This window comes from Sus scrofa, chromosome 17 (assembly GCF_000003025.6).
Source record: "Sus scrofa isolate TJ Tabasco breed Duroc chromosome 17, Sscrofa11.1, whole genome shotgun sequence".
In the NCBI taxonomy this organism is placed as follows: Eukaryota; Metazoa; Chordata; class Mammalia; order Artiodactyla; family Suidae; genus Sus; species Sus scrofa.
In genome coordinates, this window is record NC_010459.5 from 5053992 (window position 1) to 5076637 (window position 22646).

Here is a 22646-nt window from a genome sequence, read left to right on the forward strand (position 1 = left end):
CTGGAAGCCACCCCAGCTCCGAGTCCAAGCACAGCTTAAGTGTCCTGCAAGCCCATCCCAGGACAACATAGCCAGGGTTTGGGTTTCTCTAGGAAAAGGTGAGCATTGGTGCTCCTCGCTGGAGAAGGGGGACGTGTTTCCCACTAACTACGTGATCCTCCAGCTAAGAACCTGCTGGCAGGACTGAGAACTGCAGACCCGTAACCCAGCAACTGTCTGATGGTTCCAGTACATTCCGTAACAGAGAGGGGCAATTAGAGGGGCTCAAGGACTCTGGGACTGCAGCCAGAGTTCAGGAGGGTGGTGCCCAGGGAGTGGGAAGCAAAGCCAAGAAACAACCGAGTGGCTCGAGGCTTGTTGAATTCTTGAGTTGTTGGCAGCAAAAGTCCAGCAGCAGCATGGAGATGTGACCACGGATAGGAGGCCAGCCAGAGAGGGAGGGCAGAGCAAGGTGCAGTGATGGCCGGGACTAGAGCAGGGTTTGGGGCAAAAGGCAAGCAGCACTCGACAGACAGAAAGCAAATCGTCACAGATGGCTCTCACTGTGCTTCATCTGGGCTTCTTGTGACTTCTGGCCTTTAGAGGGGTTGGGTCAGCCACCTGCTCTGACAGGAGCAGAGAAAAATGCTGACTGCCTTTATCTGGGCTAAAGAAATACTAATTAAGGACAGCTATCGCCAGGCCATTTCTTAGATTCCTTCAGAAAGCTAGGTGAGGAAGAGAATGTTTTTTATTTTTTGCTTTTTACGGCTGCACCCACGGGATGTGGAAGTTCCCAGGCTAGGGGGCAAATTAGAGTTGCAGCTGCTGGCCTATACCACAGCCATCACAATGCCAGATCCTTAACCCACTGAGTGAGGCCAGGGATCAAACCCGCATCCTCATGGATACTAGTCAGATTCTTAACCTCCTGAGCCACAACGGGAACTCCCAGAAGAGAACATATTTAAGTGGTGAGATTTGTCTGAGAAAGCACACAGCACACCTAAACTCACTCAAGTGGTGGGTCTCCAATTAGGAAACGAGACCAGTTTGTTTCATTTCCTAATGAGACAAACCATTACTAATCACCTTCAGTCTGAGAGCAGTTTTAAGGGGAGGATTAGGTCAGAACAGAGTTTCATATACACTATGAAATGTAATTGATCAATCAAACAGTATAGATTAAACAGACTGCATTTAATATTTTAGTAATTACATGTTCTTAATAATCTATAGACAGGCTCCAAACAGACTGCATCACTGACTCTGTGACTATCAGCAGAGCTGCCCACTTTGCAGAGAGGGTCAGTAGTCTCCAGTGCTCTTGCCTACCCTACCCACACCCCAGATAGTCAGACTGTGGAAAGGACCTCCCCACTGCCTGGCAGCATCTCTTACAGATGTCAGCCACTTGAGAGCGGAGGTCAAACACCTCAACAGTAAACTGGCATGAGAGCCTCATGTAAAGGGCTACTAGTAATTAAAATAGCCAGTATTTTTTGAATGCTTACTATGTGGTGGGCACTATTATAAGAACTCTGTGTTTTTTATTTAATCTTCCCAATTAAGACATACAGTAAGATTTATCATTTGCTCCATTTTATGACAGAGGAGACCATCAAGCACAGAGAGGTAAAGTAACTTGCCTAACGTCACATAGCTAGTAACTGGAGAAGCCAAGAATGGAATGCAGGCAAAATATTTCCTGATTCAAAATTTTGGATTCAATGCCAAATGAGGCTATATTATCTAACCTGAAAAACAAACTTTTTTTGCCTGGGTGAAGTCAAATGACTTCTAAAGCAGAGAGAAAATAAAGTTCTATTCTGTTGATGCCATTGTTACATAGGGTCTCTTTTAATTGCAGACAAATTGTAAACCTATGTAACCCAAGGAACTATTTTTTAAGCTGATGATATTTTTTTAAAAATGCCTTTAAAAAAAAGAATGTGCCGGGGCTTTGGGGGACTTTTCTAAACTGGGCAGTCCAAAGGTTCTCCAACGCAGAGCCTCCCAAGGTGATCAGTTAAAAAGGCTGGTGTGTTATGGAGTTCCCATCATAGCTCAGTGGAAATGAATCTGACTAGCATCCATGAGGAGGAAGGTTCGATCCCTGGCCTCGACCAGTGGGTTAAGGATCTGGCGCTGCCATGAGCTGTGGTGTAGATCAAAGATGCGACTCAGATCTAGTGTTGCTGTGGCTGTGATGTAGGCTGGCAGCTGTAGCTCTGATTCGATCCTTAGCCTGGAAACCTCTACATGCTGCAGGTGTGGCCCCAAAAAAAGGCAAAAAAAAAAAAAAAAGTCTACGTGTGTTCTGACTCCATTCCACTCCTTTAGTGTCAAACATGGCAACTCAACTTCTACATGACGTTAGGTTTGAGCACAGTGGTATTCTGTCGTGTCACACACACTTCAGAAAGCATTCAAGCCCACAGGCACAGCAGAAGGCCCCTGGAAAATGCCTGTTTATAATAAAATAAGAAAAGCAAAGCATGAAACAAAAGCATGCCTTGAGACTTACGTGGTTATCTCTATAGTAGTAAGAAAGGGCAGGAAACCGCCGTCTGCTCCGGAATTTGGAACTCCCCACTATGATGTGTGCCGTGGCTGACTTGGGAACATACAGTTCGGTAGGGTAAGAATCACAAACCTGTCGTGGAAAACACAGTGGGGGTTTTAGGCAATCCAGTCATGCTTTCGCACACTGCCACCAGAAATTCCATGTCACTGAGCTTATAGGCTGCATATTTAAGTTTTCTTATCCAAGTTACAGAGACGCTATTTTGAGGAAACTAAAAGCCACTTCAGAGAAATGAAATGCTGGTTCTATGAAAACATGGGGAAGCAAAGCAAGACACTCTTTCACATCCTGCCCTCGTGCACGGCCCTTCTCTCCAAGGGCTCTTCGTGGGAGGCAAGATAGTGACAAACAAGCATTTCTTTCATCCAAAAGGGACAAATTGAAATTCTGCCTCCTGGCAGCTGGGAAAACTTTAGCTGTCTGCTTTGGCTGAAAGATGGCCTGAGACTAGCCGACAACGTCCTAAAATGCCAGCATCCGTGGTGACCTTCTTAGGGCACCCTCCTATCCTTGGTACACCCTACATGTACTCCCATCTGAGCGGCAGGTGGAGCCCATGCCCTCTCAGACCCCTCCCTCCATCCTCCCAAAGCTCACCCACTCTACGGGTCAACATAATTCCTCTCACGTGAGCTCCCAACATTCCACCCATTACTACAATTATAACAGCTTCTGGTTTCTTATTTTTCTTTTTTTTGTTGGGAGGTGGGGGAGGGCACAGCAGCACATGTAAGTTCCCAGGCTACGGGCTGAATCAGAGATGCAGCTGCCACCCTATGATACAGCCACAGCAACGCAGGATCCGAGCTGCATCTGTGACCTACACCACAGCTCACGGCAACACTGGATCCTTAATCCACTGAGCAAGGCCAGAGATCGAACTTTCATTCTCGTGGATACTAGTCGGGTTTGTTACCACTGAGCCACAGTAGGAACTCTGGCTTCTGGTTTCTTATGTGCCAACTTTATAAGTGGTAAGAAGTGATTCACGCATTTCGTGCACCTCTAGGAACAATTCCCACAGTGGAAGCCCTGGTGCCTTGGAACAATCTCTGGATTGTGTCAGAAATAGTGGTTTAAAACATGGCTCTGATTTGCCAACTTCACTACCCTTGGAAGTCAAACCACGGAGCACGTGCTACTCTTAAAAACTGATACAGAACAGAAATGATGTTCCATGGGGCTGATATAAGGATCAGATCAGGTAACACCCATGACAAAACTCTTCCTAAACCATTAAGTCTGACAGAAATGGGAGTGGTGACAACAGAAATAGCAGTTGACCTGTTGCTGGACACACATTTTGCTTCAATGGTAGCCAATCCATCTTTTTGCAACATGAGGACCATTTAGATGGCAGTTCCAGAACTTTATTTCCTAGAAGTTAAGCACCTTCTGGAGCATCTAAGAGGATCCTCACGCAGGTGCAGCACAGGGGAAATGCTGCCTCTGCATGTCCGCTCACAGCCCTGCCGTCCCAACCACTCCAAACAATGGGGGTGAAGAGAATGAAAACCCACTGCGAAGCTCACATCAATTGTTCTGTGATGACACCCTCCCTCGCCTGCCCTCCTGCCTTCACCAGTTCCCAGACTGCTGAACCACACAGCAGGAGACAGAAGGGCCACAGAAGTGACATTCTCAGACCCTAAGTGTGATTTCAGCATCTCCCAAAGTCATTTCGGCAAAGATCACCAAAGCTGTCAATGTGGGCTCTGGCACCAAGACTCTGGAGGAAAATCCCGGGACCAAGAACAGATGACCCAAGCCACTTGGAACCTGTTTCCTGGAACGAATGCCACAGACACTCCCCTTCCTTCCCCTGCAAATCTGGCGTCCGGACCTCTGTGAAGTCAGTCAGTTAGACCCTTACTACACAGACCACACCTGCGCGTCTGAGTTCAAGAGACATGTAGTCACTGCACCAGCCTTAGGACATTTTCCTAAAATTACAGTTTGAAAAAGGAAATCAGTAGGTTTTCAGTAAGTTGGGCATTCCCTACTTACTTCGTGATGACAGCACTAACGAACTGCCAAGTTATTTATGATTATGCAAAATAAGAATAATAAAGTCATGGATGAGATTCCTAGATGTTTATCACGTGGGGCCTTGGCTTTTGGGAATAGCACAGAGGTGAGCAGGAAGTGCTGGAGCTCCCCCCGGGTCCATTTATGGCCTCCCCAGGCCTGAGCCGGCTTGGCTCAGGTCACAGCCCCACGTGCACCACTACTGATAAGGGAACGATAACAGAATGGCAACACCAGAGACCACTCTCCTCCACGCTTGCGGCTCCAACCTACCCGAGACCTAAATGAGGTTGGTCCGCTCAGGGTCCCTGCTCTTCTTGAGGACAGCAGGGAAGACCTCCTGCCCTCTGGGGTCACAGGGCTCTCCCTCTCTGCAGAGTAGGAAAAGGTGGGCCTGTGGGGCTGGCACGTCCCAGGGCCAAGAGTTCAACGACCCAAGCCCGTGGTCAGCAGTCAGGCTGCACCTGACGCCTGACCACCCAGCTAGGAGCAGAACATCATAAGCGCAGGAACTCTTGGGTCCCCAGAGACCCCAGAATCAGTGCTTAAATATGAGGCGTTGGCGAGTTCTACGTGGGAAACTCTAAGAGAAATTAAAATGCCTTCAGAAAATAGACTTGGGGTGCCAGCTAATTCAGGTTCAAGATGTCACTTCTTAACCAAACTGGACAAAAGTAAATTCGTCCCACTTTCATGAAAGTGGACAGCCCTTCCCAGTGGAAATAGAATGATCCTGGGGAGCACTGGTGGCTATTGGTTTTGCAACAAGCTCGTGCAGTGTGGATTCTGAGACCACTCAATGAGCCTCCCAAAATTCTGTCTGGTGCAGAAAATTACGTAAGAAAATTCAGAGAGAATATGAGAAGTTCAGAAAAGTGGGAAATACTTGAATTTCAAATTTGCTTTACATTCACTCTGTCTTAGCCAACAGAAGTGGGTTAAATTAAAACCATTCTGCATGTTTTATTAAAAACTAATAAGGAGTGACTTTCTTTGTTCTCCACTAAATAAATTAGCCTGCCGAGAATACTGACATGTCTCGCTTGGCCTTTTTAAGACGAACGATGACAGAGATGATGATGAAAATTAGCCTGCCCAGGACCGCAGGGACAGAAAAGGCCAGCACTGGTTCTGGCAGCTAAGTTTCTGGCTCTGTGTGGGCCACTACTTCCACCACGGGCAACAGCTCCCTCTCCATCAGAGGACAGCACCAGCTCCACTTACCTCAGAGAACTTGTGAAAAGAAAGAAAGAACTCTTATAAAATACGGGAGGAAAAAGTAGACGTTTTTCTCATGAGGTTAAAAGCAAAAGTAATAGATGATGAAATAACCTTCCCAATGGGCTATTAGTTAGAAATATCTTGAAAGAACCAACTTCTATTGCATTTCTAAACGGGTAATAAATGAGGGTTTACCACCTTTCTCTCTTTATTTCATATGCATGTATTGTTAAAATAAATAAATAAATAAATAAATGATTTACCACCTTTCTCCTTATTTCAATGACATGTGTAAAATCAGAAAATCCCCTGGGTTTTCACCTCTTTGGTCTCAACACAATTTGTTGATTGTTAGTTTTGGATTGCTGTGTGTTAATTTTGGAAAAAATGCTGAGTAACTCCTGTTTTGCAGTCTCTCTAATGCAGGACATAAGTGACTAAATGTGAGTCATGTTTGTGGTGCTTAAGTCTAGAAGAAACCTCATCAAAAAGAGGCAGAACCGCTGTTTCCAAGAAAATATTATTCCATACGATGTGACTTAGCCCCATTTTCTTCCTCACCCAAGGGTGCATCATATTTTTTTTAAATGTTAGAGTGTTTTTAAATAAACTGGATTTTCTTTAATAAGCTTGGATTTTCCTTCATTTCAAGGCTAAAAATTCGCTGCAAAGGTTGGCCTTAGCATGGGAACAAACTATTACATTAGCCAGATACTTATAATGATTGAGACAAAAAGAACCCAAATGTCTACTCACAGTATAAGATTGTGATTGTTTGACATAAGTGCAATTACAAAGAAAATCCAGTATCATGAAAGTGGCCATTCTATCCCCAATAATCTCTAAATTCAAGATATTCAGGAGAAGGACACAGAAGGACCTGACCTATTAGATAATAAGATTTATAATAAAACTATAAATGACCATAATTAGTAAAAATGTAACTATGGAAATTGTATAGCATAAACTGGGACAAAAGTTAGCAAATATAACAAGATTTTTTTAAAAAACAATATGCTAAAAGCATGACACAAAATAGGAAACACTAACAAATCAAAACTTCTGAGGATTAAATGATACCCTAAAAATAATACATAAATATCTCCTTAAAAGGAGATTAGATAGCTAGGATATAGCCATACTATGTCATATTACATGTTTTAAAATGATATAAAATATATTTATTGACAGGAAAACATTCATAATATGCTATGTGAAGAAAAGTAAAATGCAAGGCATCTGTAATATGATTCCATTTTTGTTGTATATATTTGAACGGTTCTTTTTTCTCTATATTTTCCAACCATAAAGAATGAAATGCATTACCATGTAAGAAAAAAGTTATTAAACTGTGCAGGTGAGAAAAGAGAAACTGAATAAAACATTTAAAACCTACTAGAAGAATGTTAGGGCAATGGGATGGTGGAGGTTTTTTCTTCTTTCTCTCTTTTGAAAATTCTCTGCAATGCTTTTACTGTACTTTTATTACTGAAAACACTTGAAAAATTAACAGGAGACCAGAGTTCCCATTGTGGCTCAGTGTTACGAACCCGACTAGCATCCATGAGGATGCAGGTTTGATCCCTGGCCTCGCTCAGTGGGTAAAGGATCTGGCATTGCCATGAGCTGTGGGGTTGGTTGAAGACACAGCTCAGATCCTGCATTGCTGTGGCTGTGGCGTAGGCTGGCAGCTGCAGCTCCGATTTGAGCCCTAGCCTAGGAACCTCCATATGCTGCAGAAGGGGCTCTAAAAAGCAAATAAATACATAAATAAATGAAAATTAATAGGAGAAGCAACAGTGATTTGTGAGTCCACCATCAGGAGACTATGGAATCAGTTTGGCCATGCATGCTTCCCTCCGCCTCCCATTCCCTTGTAACTGCAGACGTGTTTCCCCACATTTCTCTGGGGAAGCCTCCTGGTGACCTTGTGTACCAATCAAGAGTTCAGTGAGTACAGAAACGGGCTGGTGCCAAACTGCCATCAGAGCCTCTGTGACATCCCCACTCATCACTCACTGGGCTATAAAAAGACTTGATGGGAGAGGGAGGTGCTGGCCAGCTCTCCCCTGAAATGCCTGGCTGAGAGGGTGGCTTTGGGGCCTCTCCAGGTTTCCAGTCCTTCCACCATTAGAGGGGATGCTCTCTAAGGCTGCTTCGTTCAAACTTCCTGATTCCAGCTGCACGCAGGTAGGGAACAGAGCTGACCATGACCGAAGGACACTTGGAAATCCACATATTAGCACCTAGAAAGAGCTAGCAAAACTAAAGGAGATGAAAGAGGAGTCTTGCTGAGCTATGTGAAAATCATGTTTTCATCTGGATTAAGTATCTGCATTTCACTAAATGCCTCCGTACTCACTCTGTAATCTCTGTTCACGTCGCTGAGCTGCCAGTAATTATCGAGGAGCCCATTCGCTTGTATTCTTCACTGAGATCGATGAGCATCCAGCCTTGTTCCCTTTCTTCCCTATCCAGCTTGGGGTTGAATGAAAAGCAGTATAACTCCTCATATTTCACTGCAAGAAAAGGGAGAAAAAAGTCAAGCTAGGTCAAAGCCAAAAGAAAATCTCCCTCAAAGCATCCTGACTGGGCTGGAGAGGCCAGCCTAACTCCTCACCCCTGGACTCTTCCGGGGCACCCCATCTCTGTGCTGGGGCCACCCACTTCCTCCCAGTAAAGACAAGAAGACCTCGGGCAACCGAACTCAACTCTGCAAGAGCTTCTGTCCTTTTGGAACATGGCCTTCTCTATTCTGTGCTTTTCTGAGTTGCTTTTGAAAGCAAATATATCTTCAGACCACATAAAATATGGAGCTTAAAAGATGAAGAACATACATGTAGTTACAACAGCTAAGACATGGAAGTAACTTAAGTGTCCAGTGACGGAAGAATGGATGAAGATGGTATGGTCCATATATACAATGGACTATTACTCAACCATAAGAAAGAATGAAATAATGCCATTTGCAACAACACAGAAGGACCTAGAGATTCTCATACTAAGTGAGTAAGTCAGACAAATATTATATCACTTTTATGTGGAATCTAAAAAATAATACAAATTAACTTATTCACAAAACAGAAACAGACTCACAGACATAGAAAACAAACTTATGGAGACCAAAGGGAAAGAGGGGAAGATAAATAAGGTGTATGGGGTTAACAGATACACACCTCTATATATAAAAGGGATTAAACAACAAGCACAATGTATAGCATAAGGAACTGATAAACAGTATCTTGTAATACCTATAATGGAAAAGAATCTCAAAAAGAATATATAGGAATTCCCACTGTGGCTCAGTGGCGACAAACCCGACTAGTATCCATGAGGACCCAGGTTCGATCCTTAGCCTCACTCAGTGGGTTAAGGATCCTGTATTGCTGTGAGCTGTGGTGCAGGTCACAGACGTAGCTGGATTCCCGAGTGGCTGTGGCTGCGTCGTAGGGTGGCAGCTGCAGAACCCCTAGCCTGGGATCTTCAATATGCAAAGGGTGTGACCCTAAAAAGATAGAGAAAAAAGGAAAAAAAAAAGTATGTGTGTGTATAGCTGAACCACCTTGCTGTACACCTGAAACTAACATAATATTGTAAATTAACTACAGTTCAATTTTTTTTAAAAAAAGAATGTATTAATTCCTTAGACATCAAGAACTCAATTTGTTTATGCATGTCAAGCTGGAATTTGTGACGGCCTCTCAGAGGTACACAGAGGCCAGGCCATTGCCATGTTTTGCTGCTTACAGTGTTATAAAAAGAAATAACAAAACAGTTGAAAAAGCCATGGAATATATAAATGTTTGTACTGAAAACACTTGAACTTTTAACAACTCCATAAATGTCATAATTGTACTGCTCATACAGTATCTATCTATAGGATTCAGTAAAAAATATCAATTCAGAGTTCCTGATACTGAGGGGCAAGCTGAAGGATGACAGACTTCTCTCAGTTCTGCCAGGATAACTCTGACTTTCTGCATTGCCCTGTCTGCTCATGAAGCCAGGCCCGAGAGCCCTTCCCTATAAGATCGAGCCTCTGGAGTTCCTGTCGTGGCTCAGCAGAAACGAATCCGACTAACATCCGTGAGGATGCAGGTTCGATCCCTGGCCTCACTCAGTGGGTTAAGTATCTGGCATTGCCATGAGCTGTGGTGTAGGTCGCAGACACGGCTCGGATTTGGCGGGGCTGTGGCTGTGGTGTAGGCTGGCAGCTACGGCTCTGATTCAACCCCTAGCCTGGGAACCTGCATATGCTGTGGTGCAGACCTAAAAAGACAAAAAAAAAAAAAAAAGATTGAGCATCTGGTTTTCCTGCTCTGGCCTTGTCACACTGAGGGAGGCAACTGGGCTAACAATGTCCAACAGAAATATAATGTAAGCCACACATGTCATTTAAAGTGTCTTGTAGCCACATTAAAATAGTAAAAAGAGGAGTTCTCATTGTGGCTCGGGGGTTAAGAACCCAACATAGTGTCCATGAGGATGTTGGTTCAATCCCTGGCGTCATTCAGTGGGTTAAGGATCCGGGATTGTTGAAAGCTGTGGTGTAGGTCACAGCTGTAGCTTAGATCTGGCCTGATGTGGCTGTGGCACTGACCAGCAGCTGCAGGCTCTGATTTGACCCCTAGCCTGGGAATTTCCATATGCTGCAGGTGAGGCCCTTAAAAAGCAAAAACAAAACAAAACCAAAAACAGTAAAAAGAAACAGTGAAAATAATTATAACAATAGATTTGCCCAACAGATCCAAAAGATCATTTCAGCACACAGACTGTGAAACATTAATGTTTTATACATTTTGCTTTGTATTGTCTTTGAAATGCTGTGTGCATTTCACACTGATCAGCACATCCAGATGGGACCACCGAATTTCAAGCCCTTGGCAGCCCATGTGGCTAGTGGCCGACCACGGGGCAGGGCCAGTCTAAGCATACTTCTGGTGAACATAAATGTGGCTGATACTCAGGGAACCCTTGTTTCACTCCAGATTCTGTTCTAATGACCCAACTCAATGTCATCACGACAGGTGGGCCTCGCTGCAAAGATGATAAAGCTGAGGCAAAGGGAGGCTTTGGAACATCCCGAGGGTCACAGAGCTAGAAGATGGGTAGTCTGGCCGGACAGCACATGCTCTCACCACCACACTCACTGCTCCTCCAACCAGACCCCTCCTCCTTCTCCCCAGAGGGGCCCATTCTGTATATTTTCTGTCCTCGTTCCATCCCCCTAACCCTCCTATTTTTTCTCCAATAGACTTCTCCTCACAGTCCTCTTAGATCATGCCATTTATTCCTTAATCTTCTGATGGCATTCAGCACTCCTAAACATGTGTCTGGAGGCCCAACCAAGCATCTCACCACCATCAAGAGGCTGCAGTAACACAGGCAGCTGAAGGTCAAGCTCAGTGTCAGCTTCTTTTGATGACTATAGAAATGACTCATCTACAAAGATGATAAGGACTATATTTTAAGTATTAGACTTTTGCATGAGACATCACTCTTTCTTATAAAAAAAGAAGCAGGAGACTGGGATTTCTCAGTGAGATAAGCTGGGTTGTATTTCAGTCTCTCTTGATGTCACATTTCTAAACCTGAAAACTGAGCACACTGACGATTCAACAAAGAAGAAAACACACAGAGGCGCTTGTGCGTGTGCACACACACACACACACACACACACACATAGCATACACACTTCCAGTAAAAAAACAGTTTCTCATCATCTTAGCAAACTGAGCAAACGGCATATAAAACTGACAGCCTGTTCTGGGAACGGCTGGCTTGACATTCACATATGTTTTCCATCTCTAAGTACCATTTTCATGACTCAGGCTTCTGATATCATAATGTTAACCGCAAATGCAATTTGTCTAAGACGCCAAAAGAATCTCCTGAGAAAGCCTTGGTTCCCTCATGAAAAAAGAGCTAAGGAGGATGGGGTCAAAATGGAAGTTAAGTTCCCTTTGTTAAACACCTACAAATAGGTTTAAAGGTAGAAGAAAAAAACCATGCCAAGACTATTGATCATTTTCTGTGGATGGGCTCATCCTTGTCATTGGGAAGAGGCAAAGAAAAAGTACATAAATTAAAAAATAACTTATAAGACATTAATAAGACCACTCTTACCCACTTCACTTCTAGGGACACATACAAATTGAAAGTGAGAGGATGGAAGAAAATATTTCCTGCAACGGGGATCAAAAGAAAGCTGGAGTAGCAATACTCATATCAGACAAAACAGACTTTAAAATGAAGAATATTTTAAGGGACAAAGAAGGTCATTACATAATGATCAAAAAATCAATCCAAGAAGAAGATATAAAAATTTTAAATATCTACACACCCAACATAGGTTCACCACAATATATAAGGAAACTGCTAACAACCTTAAAAGACAAATCGACAATAACACAATAATAGTGGTGGACTTTAACACCCCACTTACAGCAATGGACACATCAACCAGACAGAAAATCAATAAGGAAACACAGGCCCTGAATGAAGCATTAAACCAGATGGACTTCATAGATATTTATAGGACATTTCATCCAAAAAATAGAATACACATTCTTCTCAAGTGCACATGGAACATTCTCTAAGATGGATCACATCCTGGGCTACACATCTAACCTCGGTAACTTTAAGAAATTGAAATCATATCAAGCATCTTTCCAACACACCTATATGACTGGAAATCAACAACAAGAAAAAAATTGCAAAAAACACAAACACATGGAGACTCAACAACATGTTACTAAACAACTAATGGATCACTGAAGAAATCAAAGAGGAAATTAAAAAATACCTAGAAGCAAATGACAACAAAGAAAAGACACTCCAAAACCTATGGGATGCAGCAAAAGCCGTTCTAAGAGGAAAGTTTATAGCAATACAAGCCCACCTCACGAAACAAGAAAAAGCTCAAATAAACAAGCTAACTTTACATCTAAAGCAGCTCAAGAGAGAAGAACAGACAAGACCTAATGTTAGTAGAAGGAAAGAAGTCATAAAGATCAGAGCAGGAATCAATGAAATAGAAACAAAGAAAACCATCGAAAAGATCAATAAAATGAAAAGCCGGTTCTTTGAAAAGATCAACAAAATGGATAAACCCCTAGCCAGACTTATCAAGAAAAAAAGAGAGAGGACTCAAATCAATAAAATTAGAAATGAAAAAGGAGAAGTAACAAGGGACATCACAGAAATACAAAGGACCATAAGGGACTACTATATGCAACTATATGCCAATAAAATGGAAAACCTAGAAGAAATGGACAAATTCTTAGAAAAGTACAATCTTCCAAGACTAAACCAAGATGAAATAGAAAAGATGAATGGGCCAATCACAAGAACTGAAATTGAAACTGGGATTAAAAAACTTCCAGCAAACAAAAGTGCAGGACCAGATGGCTTCACAGGCAAATTATATCAAACATTTAGAGGAGAGTTAACACCTATCCTTCTGAAACTATTTCAAAAAATCACAGAGGAAGGGACACTCCAAAACTCATTTTATGAGGCTACCATCACTCTGATGCCAAAACCAGACAAAGATACCACAAAAAAAGGAAACTACACGCCAATTTCACTGATGAACATCAATGCAAAAATCCTCAACAAAATACTAGCAAACCACATCCAACAATACATTAAAAGGATTATACATCATGATAAAGTGGGATTTACCCTTCAATAGCTGCAAATTCAACAGTGTAATATACCACATTAACAAACTGAAGAACAAAAACCATGTGATCCTCTCAATAGACGCGGAAAAGGCCTTTGACAAAATCCAACACCCATTTCTGATAAAAACCCTTCAGAAAGTGGGCCTAACGGGAACCTACCTCAACATAATAAAGGCCATATATGACAAACCCACAGCGAACATCATTCTCAGTGGTGAAAAGCTGAAAGAATTCCCTCTGAGATCAGGAACAAGACAAGGATGTCCGCTCTCGCCATTACTCTTCAACATAGTCTTGGAAGTCCTAGCCACAGCAATCAGAGAAGTAAAAGAAATAAAAGGAATCCAAATTTCAAAGGAAGAAGTAAAACTATCCCTATTTGCAAATGACATGATACTATACCTAGAGTATCCTCAAGACTCTACCAGAAAACTGTTAGAGCTCATCTGCAAATTTGGCAAAGTCGCAGGATGCAAAATCAATACACAGAAATCGATGGCATTTCTATATACTAACAATGAAAGAGCAGAAAAGGAAATTACAGAAGCAATCCCGTTTACCATCGCATCCAAAAGAATAAAATACCTAGGAGTAAACCTACCTAAAGAGACAAAAGACCTGTACTCTGAAAACTACAAGCCACTGATGAAAGAAATCAAAGATGACACAAATAGATGGAGAGAATACCATGCTCGTGGATTGGAAGAGTTAATATTATCAAAATGACTATACTACCTAAGGCAATCTACAGATGCAATACAATCCCTATCAAATTACCAAGGACATTTTTCACACAACTCGAACAAAATATTTTAAAGTTTGTTTGGAAGCACAAAAGACCCAGAAGAGCCAAAGACATCCTGAAAAAGAAAGACAGAGATGGAGGAATCAGGCTCCCAGACTTCAGACTATACTACAAAGCAACAGTCATCAAAACCGAATGGTAGTGGCACAAATAAGAAAATAGATCAGTGAACAGGATAGGAAGCCCAGAATTAAACCCACGCACCTACAGTCAACTCATCTAGACAAAGAGGCAAGGATATACAATGGAGAAAGGACAGCTTGTTCAATAAGTGGTGCTGGAAAACTGGATAGCCACATGGAAAAGGATGAAATTAGAACACTCCCTAACACCATACACAAAAATCAACTCAAAATGGATTAAAGACCTAGATAGAAGACCAGACAATATAAAACTCTTAGAGGAAAACATAGGCCAAACACTCTCAGACATAAATGACAGCAACATCTTCTCAGATCCACCTCTTAGAGTATTGACAATAAAAACAAAACTAAACAAATGGGACCTAATCAAACTGAAAGTTTCTGCACAGCAAAGGAAACCCTAAACAAAACAAAAAGACAACCCACAGAATGGGAGAAAATCTTTGCAAGTGAATCAACTGACAAGGGATTTATCTCCAAAATTTACATACACCTTCTGCAGCTCCATACCAAAAGCAAAGAAACCCATCAAAAAATGGGCAGAAGATCTAAACAGACAGTTCTCCAAAGAAGACGTACAGATGGCCAAGAAACACATGAAAAGATGTTCAACATCACTCATTCTTAGAGAGATGCAAATCAAAACCACTCTGAGGTACCACCTTACACCAGCCAGAATGGTCATCGTCCAAAAGTCTACAAACAATAAATGCTGGAGAGGGAGTGGAGAAAAAGGAACCCTAGAACACTGTTGGTGGGAGTGTAAATTGGTGTAACCACTGTGGAAACAGTATGGAGATTCCCAGAAAACTAAACAGAAATCCCATTTGATCCAGCAATCCACTCCTGGGCATCTACCAGAGAAAACCAGACTCGCAAAGACATTGTACTCCGATGTTCACTGCAGCAATATTTGCAATAGCCAAGACATGGAAACAACCTAAATGTCCATCGACAGAGGAGTGGATCAAGAAGATGTGGTATGTACACACCGTGGAATATTACTCAGCCATTAAAAGAAATGAAATACCCGCATTTTTTGCAACATGGATGGACCTAGAAACTATCATGCTAAGTGAAGTCAGCCGTATAATGAGACACCAACATCCAATGCTTTCACTGACATATGGAATCTGAAGAAAGGACAGACTGAACTTCTTTACAGAACAGATACTGATTCACAGACATTGAAAAACTTATGGTCTCTGGAGGAGACAGTTTGGGGGGTGGGGGATGTACCTGGGCTGTGGGATGGAAATCCTGTGAAATCAGATTATGATCATTATACAACTACAGATGTGATAAATTCATTTGAGTAATAAAAAATTAAAAAAAAATAAGAAGACCACTCTTGGAATTGGGTTGTCACTGAAATTACGACATTTTTCTCTTTCAATTATTTATTTATTTATCTGGCTGTATCCATGGCATACAGAAGTTCCTGGGCCAGGGATTGAACTCGTACCACAGCATCGACCCAAGTCACTGCAGTGACAACGCCAGATCCTTAACTGGCTGTGCCACGAGAGAACTCCTCTCTTTCATTTATTTTTAAGGAAAGGGGTAAAAAACTTATATTTGGCCCAATTTATATAAAATTCTACAGGAGGGCTGGGAACCCACATTTTTGTCAGCCTTTGGCTCAGTCTTGCTAACGTGGGCAAGTTTGTTTCTTACCCAGAGGCCACCCCAGGTGAAATCCTCAGCTGGGGCCCCATACTCTGAGAAATGAAAAAGTACCATTAACACAGCTGTAAATTTGACTGAATATCTCCCATTCACACATTCTGTTCCTCTCAATTCCATCTTCTGCAAAATAGACAGTAGAATGTTAAGTATCGATGGGGAGGTAGGTTAAAACCAAAAACAACCAAAGTAGGGCTGGAAAAACCTCCAGTCTTTACAGAATATGAATGGAGAGAAATATTTATCTGTACTGGAAACATGTTAAAGACTCCACTGGCTTCTCACATCACAAAGTGTGAGCCCTCACATCCAGCATAAACCATCTTTTGCTGCTAGTGGCCTGGCAGGTTTCACCAGCAGGTGCACTGAAGGCCTCGCCCTATGGGCCTTATGACTAGAAGGCACAAGAGCTCCTTCAGGAAGCAAATACTCAGCATGCTTTGGACTGGGAATCGAATTGAATGTGCACCCCTAATCTTAAAATTTGAAGGAATTCCCGCCATGACACAGTGGGTTAAGAATTCTATTGCAGCAGCCTGGGTCGCTGTGGGGTGCAGGTTCAATCCCCCTGTCCGCTACAGTGGGTTAAAGGCTCTGGCATTGCTACAGCTGAGTTACAGGTTGCAGCTGTGGCTTGGATTCAATCCCTAGCCCAGGAACTTCCATATGCCACGGGTGCAGCTATGAAATTAAAAAAAAAAAAAAATTTTTTTCCAGAAAATTATCTGAAAGTCATTCTAGTATTTTACTTTATTTATCTACCTAAATCATATAATTGCTCAACAAATGCAGACCTGAAGGGTTTTCTATCTATTCAGAATGGAAAATGGCAATTTCTCAAATAGTCCATTAGATTAAGAATGAGTAGCATTTTGGCTATGTCTCTAGGAAGGCCCAATCAGTGTTTCCAGACTAAGTGGATAGCATGTGATGGGACTGTTTATTATTATTATTATTATTATTATTATTTTTGTCTTTTTGCCATTTCTTGGGCCGCTCTCGCAGCATATGGAGGTTCCCAGGCTAGGGGTCCAACAGGAGCTGTAGCCGCCAGCCTACACCACAGCCACAGCAACATGGGATCCAATCCGAGTCTGCAACCCACACCACACACAGCTCACGGCAACGCCAGATCCTTAACCCACTGAGCAAGGCCAGGGATTGAACCCACAATCTCATGGTTCCTAGTGGGATTCATTAACCACTAGAGCCACGACGGGAACTCGGGATTGTTTATTTTATGTTAAGGCCATTGTTCAGCATGAGCCTTAGAGCTCATCAATTTGATACATACTGCGCTCATCAACTCCTTCCCTCCGAGGTAATTCCACTTCCTACTTCCTGGAGAAGATTCAGGCCATCAAGTGGAAACCCTTTCCACTTGGAACCACCAAAAGCCTACAAATGGCCCTGTCTCTGCACCCAACCTCCGCTCCTTCCCTCCCAAAAGAAAGGAAATGGTATTCATTCCCCCAAATAAGAGAGCCTGTGGGCAGAAGAAAGCAATTAGGGAAAAAGAAATAACCTAGCTTGTTCCCCAGGAATTGGATTAAAAAGGTTATGAAGACAGAATATTTAGAAAAAAACATGGGGCCATTCTCTCTTGTTCTAGACCAACTGGGAGAAACATAATTTTGTAAGTATACTAAAATCCAAAGTCCCTTAAAAATCGAAAGGAAACTTGTAGCAACCAATGTAAAACCTGAATAATATAATTCTACTATTGATAGTTACACATATTTTTTAAAAATCGAAAAGAGAAACGCACATGAATCATACCAGTGGACTGTGAAGGGTGAGGAAAGGAAAGGAAAAGTCACCACAATCAAGAAAAAGACACAGCTGGGGGGGGGGAGGGGGTTCAGAACCCAAAGTAACAGAAGTTAAATTGCTCTCCATGCTCAACTAAATTTGGGCAGCTTAGAATAAGCGTAGGAGTTCCCACTGCACTGCAGTGGAAACGCATCTGACTAGTATCCATGAGAATGCAGGTTCGATCCGTTCAGAGGGTTAAGGAAGGATCCCATATTGCCTTGAGCTGTGGTGTAGGTTGTAGACACCGCTCAGATCTGGCATTGCTGCGGCTGTGCTGTAGGCTGGCAGCTGTAGCTCCGATTCAAGTTCTAGCCTGGGAACTTCCAAATGCTGCAGGTGTGGCCTAAAAAGTGAAAAAATAAATAAAATAAAAGTAAGATGAAAAACCATTTGAAGAGGGGTGAGAAGCTAACACAGCTATTACTGGATTTTGCGTATTTCAAATAAAAATAATGAGATGTTTCTGGCCTATTTTCAACAAACAAGTGTTCGAATTAAACATTTGGAGTGTGGAAGCTTACGCTTAGCAGAAAAGGGCTACTGAACTCAGAGATTGAGATCATCAATAAGAAGGAAATTGTTACAGAAAAACTGCTTAGGCAGTAAGAAGAGCTGTCAAAAGTTAAATTAGGCAAATGAGACTGACTACATCAATGCTGAAAGTTTAAAAATCATAGTAAATATGCAGAAGAATTAGGATTAAATGGGCTGAAAAAAATGCTGTAATTTAGTAAAAAAAAATGGGAAAACAAACAATAGAGATGGTTTAAATATTAAAGGGCCCACAAACACTGCAGAGGGAAAGATAATTGATACAAAAATAAACAGCAGGGGGCAAATTAGAGGGAGGAGAAAAGAAAGAACATGGGAAAAAATGGAAGCCCTCTGAGAAATACGGGTCTTCTAATCAGAAAAACGTATACCCTTATTAGTACATCATATCTACATCAGATCCAACACACACACATACACACACACAGAGCCCTGCTCTGAGGCTACAACCCTAACCCTAACCCTCACTTTCTCATTTGGGCCACATCCCTATTTTAGCTCATTTCTTTATGAAGAATAAGGAACTTATTGGATTTGGCTGCATTACTTTTTGCTGGGATCTTTTACAGTCCATGATCGAATTCTTACCCATCTTAATTCATACAAAAGGCAAACCCATAAAACCTCGACAATTTTTTAGTCGTTTGATTGACTCTTATCCCAGAAATTGTAATTCGGTAAAGAGAGAGTCTCAAGAGCTTTGAAAATATCTCCTTCACAGGTCTTGACTTAAATGGACTCCCAAGCCCTGCTTCTTTTGTTTAAAAAAAAATAGTGTCCTCTACAGGACCTTGGAGTTTAGCTGTGTCCATAAGGGGGACTGGAAATACATGAGTTGTATTGGTGACTAAGCACAACAACCACAGAGATCGATGTTGTGCTGCTAGAACTCATTCACTTCCCACCACACACACACACACAGCCCTCCTCTGAAATACCTTGAGGAAGGACAAGGTATAATTTGTAAAACGTCCTGGGATGGTGCCACCCTACCCACAAAGGAGATCCACCTTTCTGACCTCCACCCAGATTCAAACCCTGCTTCCAAGGCTACCGGCTATCATATGTCCTAATTTTAGTCCTGCCTCTAACATCACACTGTGAAGCTGCTTGAATTCTATTTCCTCTTCCCACACTCATTAAAGTTCTATGTTTTATACAAACTGGCATTTCTAATTCCAATGTTTCTCAATGCTCATGGCTTTTAGAAAGTCTTCTACGGTAATGGCTTTAATTCAATTAACTGCTATGGTTTCTTTCTTCGGTCTCAGGCTACAGCTGATACCGAGCTCTCAAAACTTCATCTCTAAGAGAAAGTGTATATTTTTAAAAGCAGGGGAACACTGCGATTTTCCTCCCTAGGGACCCTGGCAATGTGAATCCAAGTGCTCGCTGTCATCGGGGGCCAGAGCCCCACTGACACTGTGATCTACTCTTGTAGCTGCTCAGCCCTTTCCCGGTTCTCTGGGCTATTCCTACATCCCATTAATCCAGTCAGAGCACATTTATTACCCAGTCCATCCATTAACCAGTGACACAGAAACTGCTGGCGCACCACTTCTCTCTCATTCTCTGCTGCGTGCAACCTAACGCACATCTTCCCAGAACTTCGGCTCCAATTATAGTGTGCCCTCCAAAAAGTTCAACTGCTTTTCTGGCTAACTCTGCAGTTCTTTTCCACACACTGAGATGAAAAAAATCTCAACGGGCTCACTTGAAAGGGGAGCAAAGTCAAGTCAAACTGATGGGACTTTGAGCGCTCCCTGGCATCCCCTCCATCACTGGAGCTTCAGCTCTGGGCTCTTGACAAATGATATGGTTAAATCTTAAGAATCTGAGGACCTAACCAGATGCCTTGAAGAGTTTACAGTCACACTTGTTCCCCTGAATCAAAAAGCGTTTAGTTGGAGTTCCCGTCATGGCGCAGTGGTTAACGAATCCGACTAGGAACCATGAGGTTGCGGGTTCGGTCCCTGTCCTTGCTCAGTGGGTTAAGGATCCGGCGTTGCCGTGAGCTGTGGTGTAGGTTGCAGACGAGACTCAGATCCCGAGTTGCTGTGGCTGTGGCGTAGGCCTGTGGCTACAGCTCCGATTCAACTCTTAGCCTGGGAACCTCCATATGCCGCGGGAGTGGCCCAAGAAACAGAAAAAAAGACAAAACAAAAAACAAAAAACAAAAAACAAAAAAAAAAGCGTTTAGTGGAGTTCCCGTTGTGGCTCAGTGGTTAAGGAATCTGACTAGGAACCAAGCGGTTTCGGGTTCGATCCCTGGCCTTGCTCAGTGGGTTAAGGATCCGGCATTGCCACGAACTGTGGTGTAGGCTGCAGATGCGGCTCAGATCCCAAGTTGCTGTGGCTGCGGTGTAGGCCGGCGGCTATGGCTCCGATTCGACCCCTAGCCTGGGAACCTCCATATGCCACGAGAGTGGCCCTAGAAATAACAAAAAAGACAAAAAAGACAAAAAAAAAAAAAGCGTTTAGTAAAGTAACTAGTAACACAATAATAGCACAACTATTAGTAAAGTAACCTTTTTTTTTCTCCCTTTTGGGCCGCCCCATGGCTTATGGAGCTCCAAGTCAGAGATCGGATTGGAGCCGCAGTTGCAACCTCAACCTACACCGTAGTTGCAACAACAACAGACCCTTCACCTACTGTGCTGGGCTGGGGATGGAACCTACATCCCAACACTCCCAGGATGCAGCCAATCCTGTTGCACCACAGCAGGAACTCCATCTTTTTCTTTTCTTTTTGTTTGTTTTCTAGTAAACTAACCTTATTAATGACTTCTGTGGAAACTCTATGTTACAATTATATAAATGATCTCCTTTCACTGTATATTCTCAGAACACTTAGATGGCTATTTCTTTTAAGCAAAAGAACACACTTCACACAAGCCACACACACAAGAGACACTTGTGTAGAATTTCTTAGATTTCTAGCATAGTAAGCTATAAATTTTTCAAACTTACAGCATAATAAACTATACATCTGAAGACCCCTAGAGGAAGGCTCTATAACCAGAAAGTAACTGAGAACATACATTTTTCAAATCAGCCAGACATTCTTACCACAACATTTAAGAAGGTTTAGGAGAATCAACACAAACGTACCTCCAACATTCACTGATGCTAACAAAGATCTAGTTACGCCAACCTCGGGAAATACGCATTACTCTAAAAAGCAACCTTAAAAGAAACCAAACCTTAAAAGCCCCCAAATGGGCAAAACTGCGTTAGACCTGTTGGATATCTGTGTTTTCCACACACAACAACTTGCGGGTTTTCCCTTAGGCCTCAATCAAAGTGGCTTGATTACCACAGCATCACAAAGACATGATTTTAAGATGATTTTTACCCTGGAAGGAAAACACAACTATAACCCCCTTGGAGGGAAAGTGAATCCTAAGAATAATGAAAGGGGTTCATATAGTAAGTGACTCAGACAAGGGCCCAAAGACAAGAAAAGGTATCATTAGGATTTCTCAGCATCATCTCTGAACTCTGGGATAATGGGTAACTATTAAGTATCATCCATCTTTCTTTTTTTTTTTCCTTTAGGGCCGTACTTGTGGCATATGGAAGTTCCTAGGCTAGGGGTCTAATTGGAGCTACAGCTGCCAGCCTACACCAGAGCCACAGCAATGCCAGATCCGAGCCGCGTCTGCGACCTACACCACAGCTCACGGCAACGCTGGATCCTTAACCCACTGAGCGAGGCCAGGGATCGAACCCGCCGTCTCACGGTTCCTAGTTGGATTCATCTCCCCTGCGCTACGAAGGGAATTCTTCATCCATCTTTCTTCAGCATCACTTGTGAATGTCTCAGGAGCGGCCCCAGTGAAGGCCGAGCTGCTCAGCCCCACCTGGCCTTGCGAGGCGGATCAGAGAGATGTACACGTCATGGCAGTCTCTTTCCTGCGGGATGACGAGTTGTAAGAGCTGAAAGTTCTTGCAGCGAATGAGCAGAGGGCACCCAGTAGCAGTTGTCGCCTGTTTCTCGATGGTGGAAATCTGGCTGTGAAGAATCTACAAGCAAAAGTTAACGTGGATAAATAAGCACACATCACAGCCACACACAACAGAACATAACACAGAACACCGAGCCACACAGGTAGATAAGAAACGCTCCTGGCCCTTCAGCC

At 42.7% G+C, this 22646-nt stretch overlaps 1 protein-coding gene across 1 annotated transcript in view; it reads right to left on the reverse strand.

Annotated features, from left to right (window-relative positions):
- Positions 1–22646, reverse strand: part of MTMR7 (myotubularin related protein 7) — a 114808-nt gene that overhangs the window by 46432 nt on the left and 45730 nt on the right. The window contains 4 exon segments of the mRNA XM_003134197.6: positions 2507–2635; positions 8178–8221; positions 8224–8334; positions 22368–22530. Of these exon segments, the coding sequence (XP_003134245.4) occupies positions 2507–2635; positions 8178–8221; positions 8224–8334; positions 22368–22530 (447 nt within the window).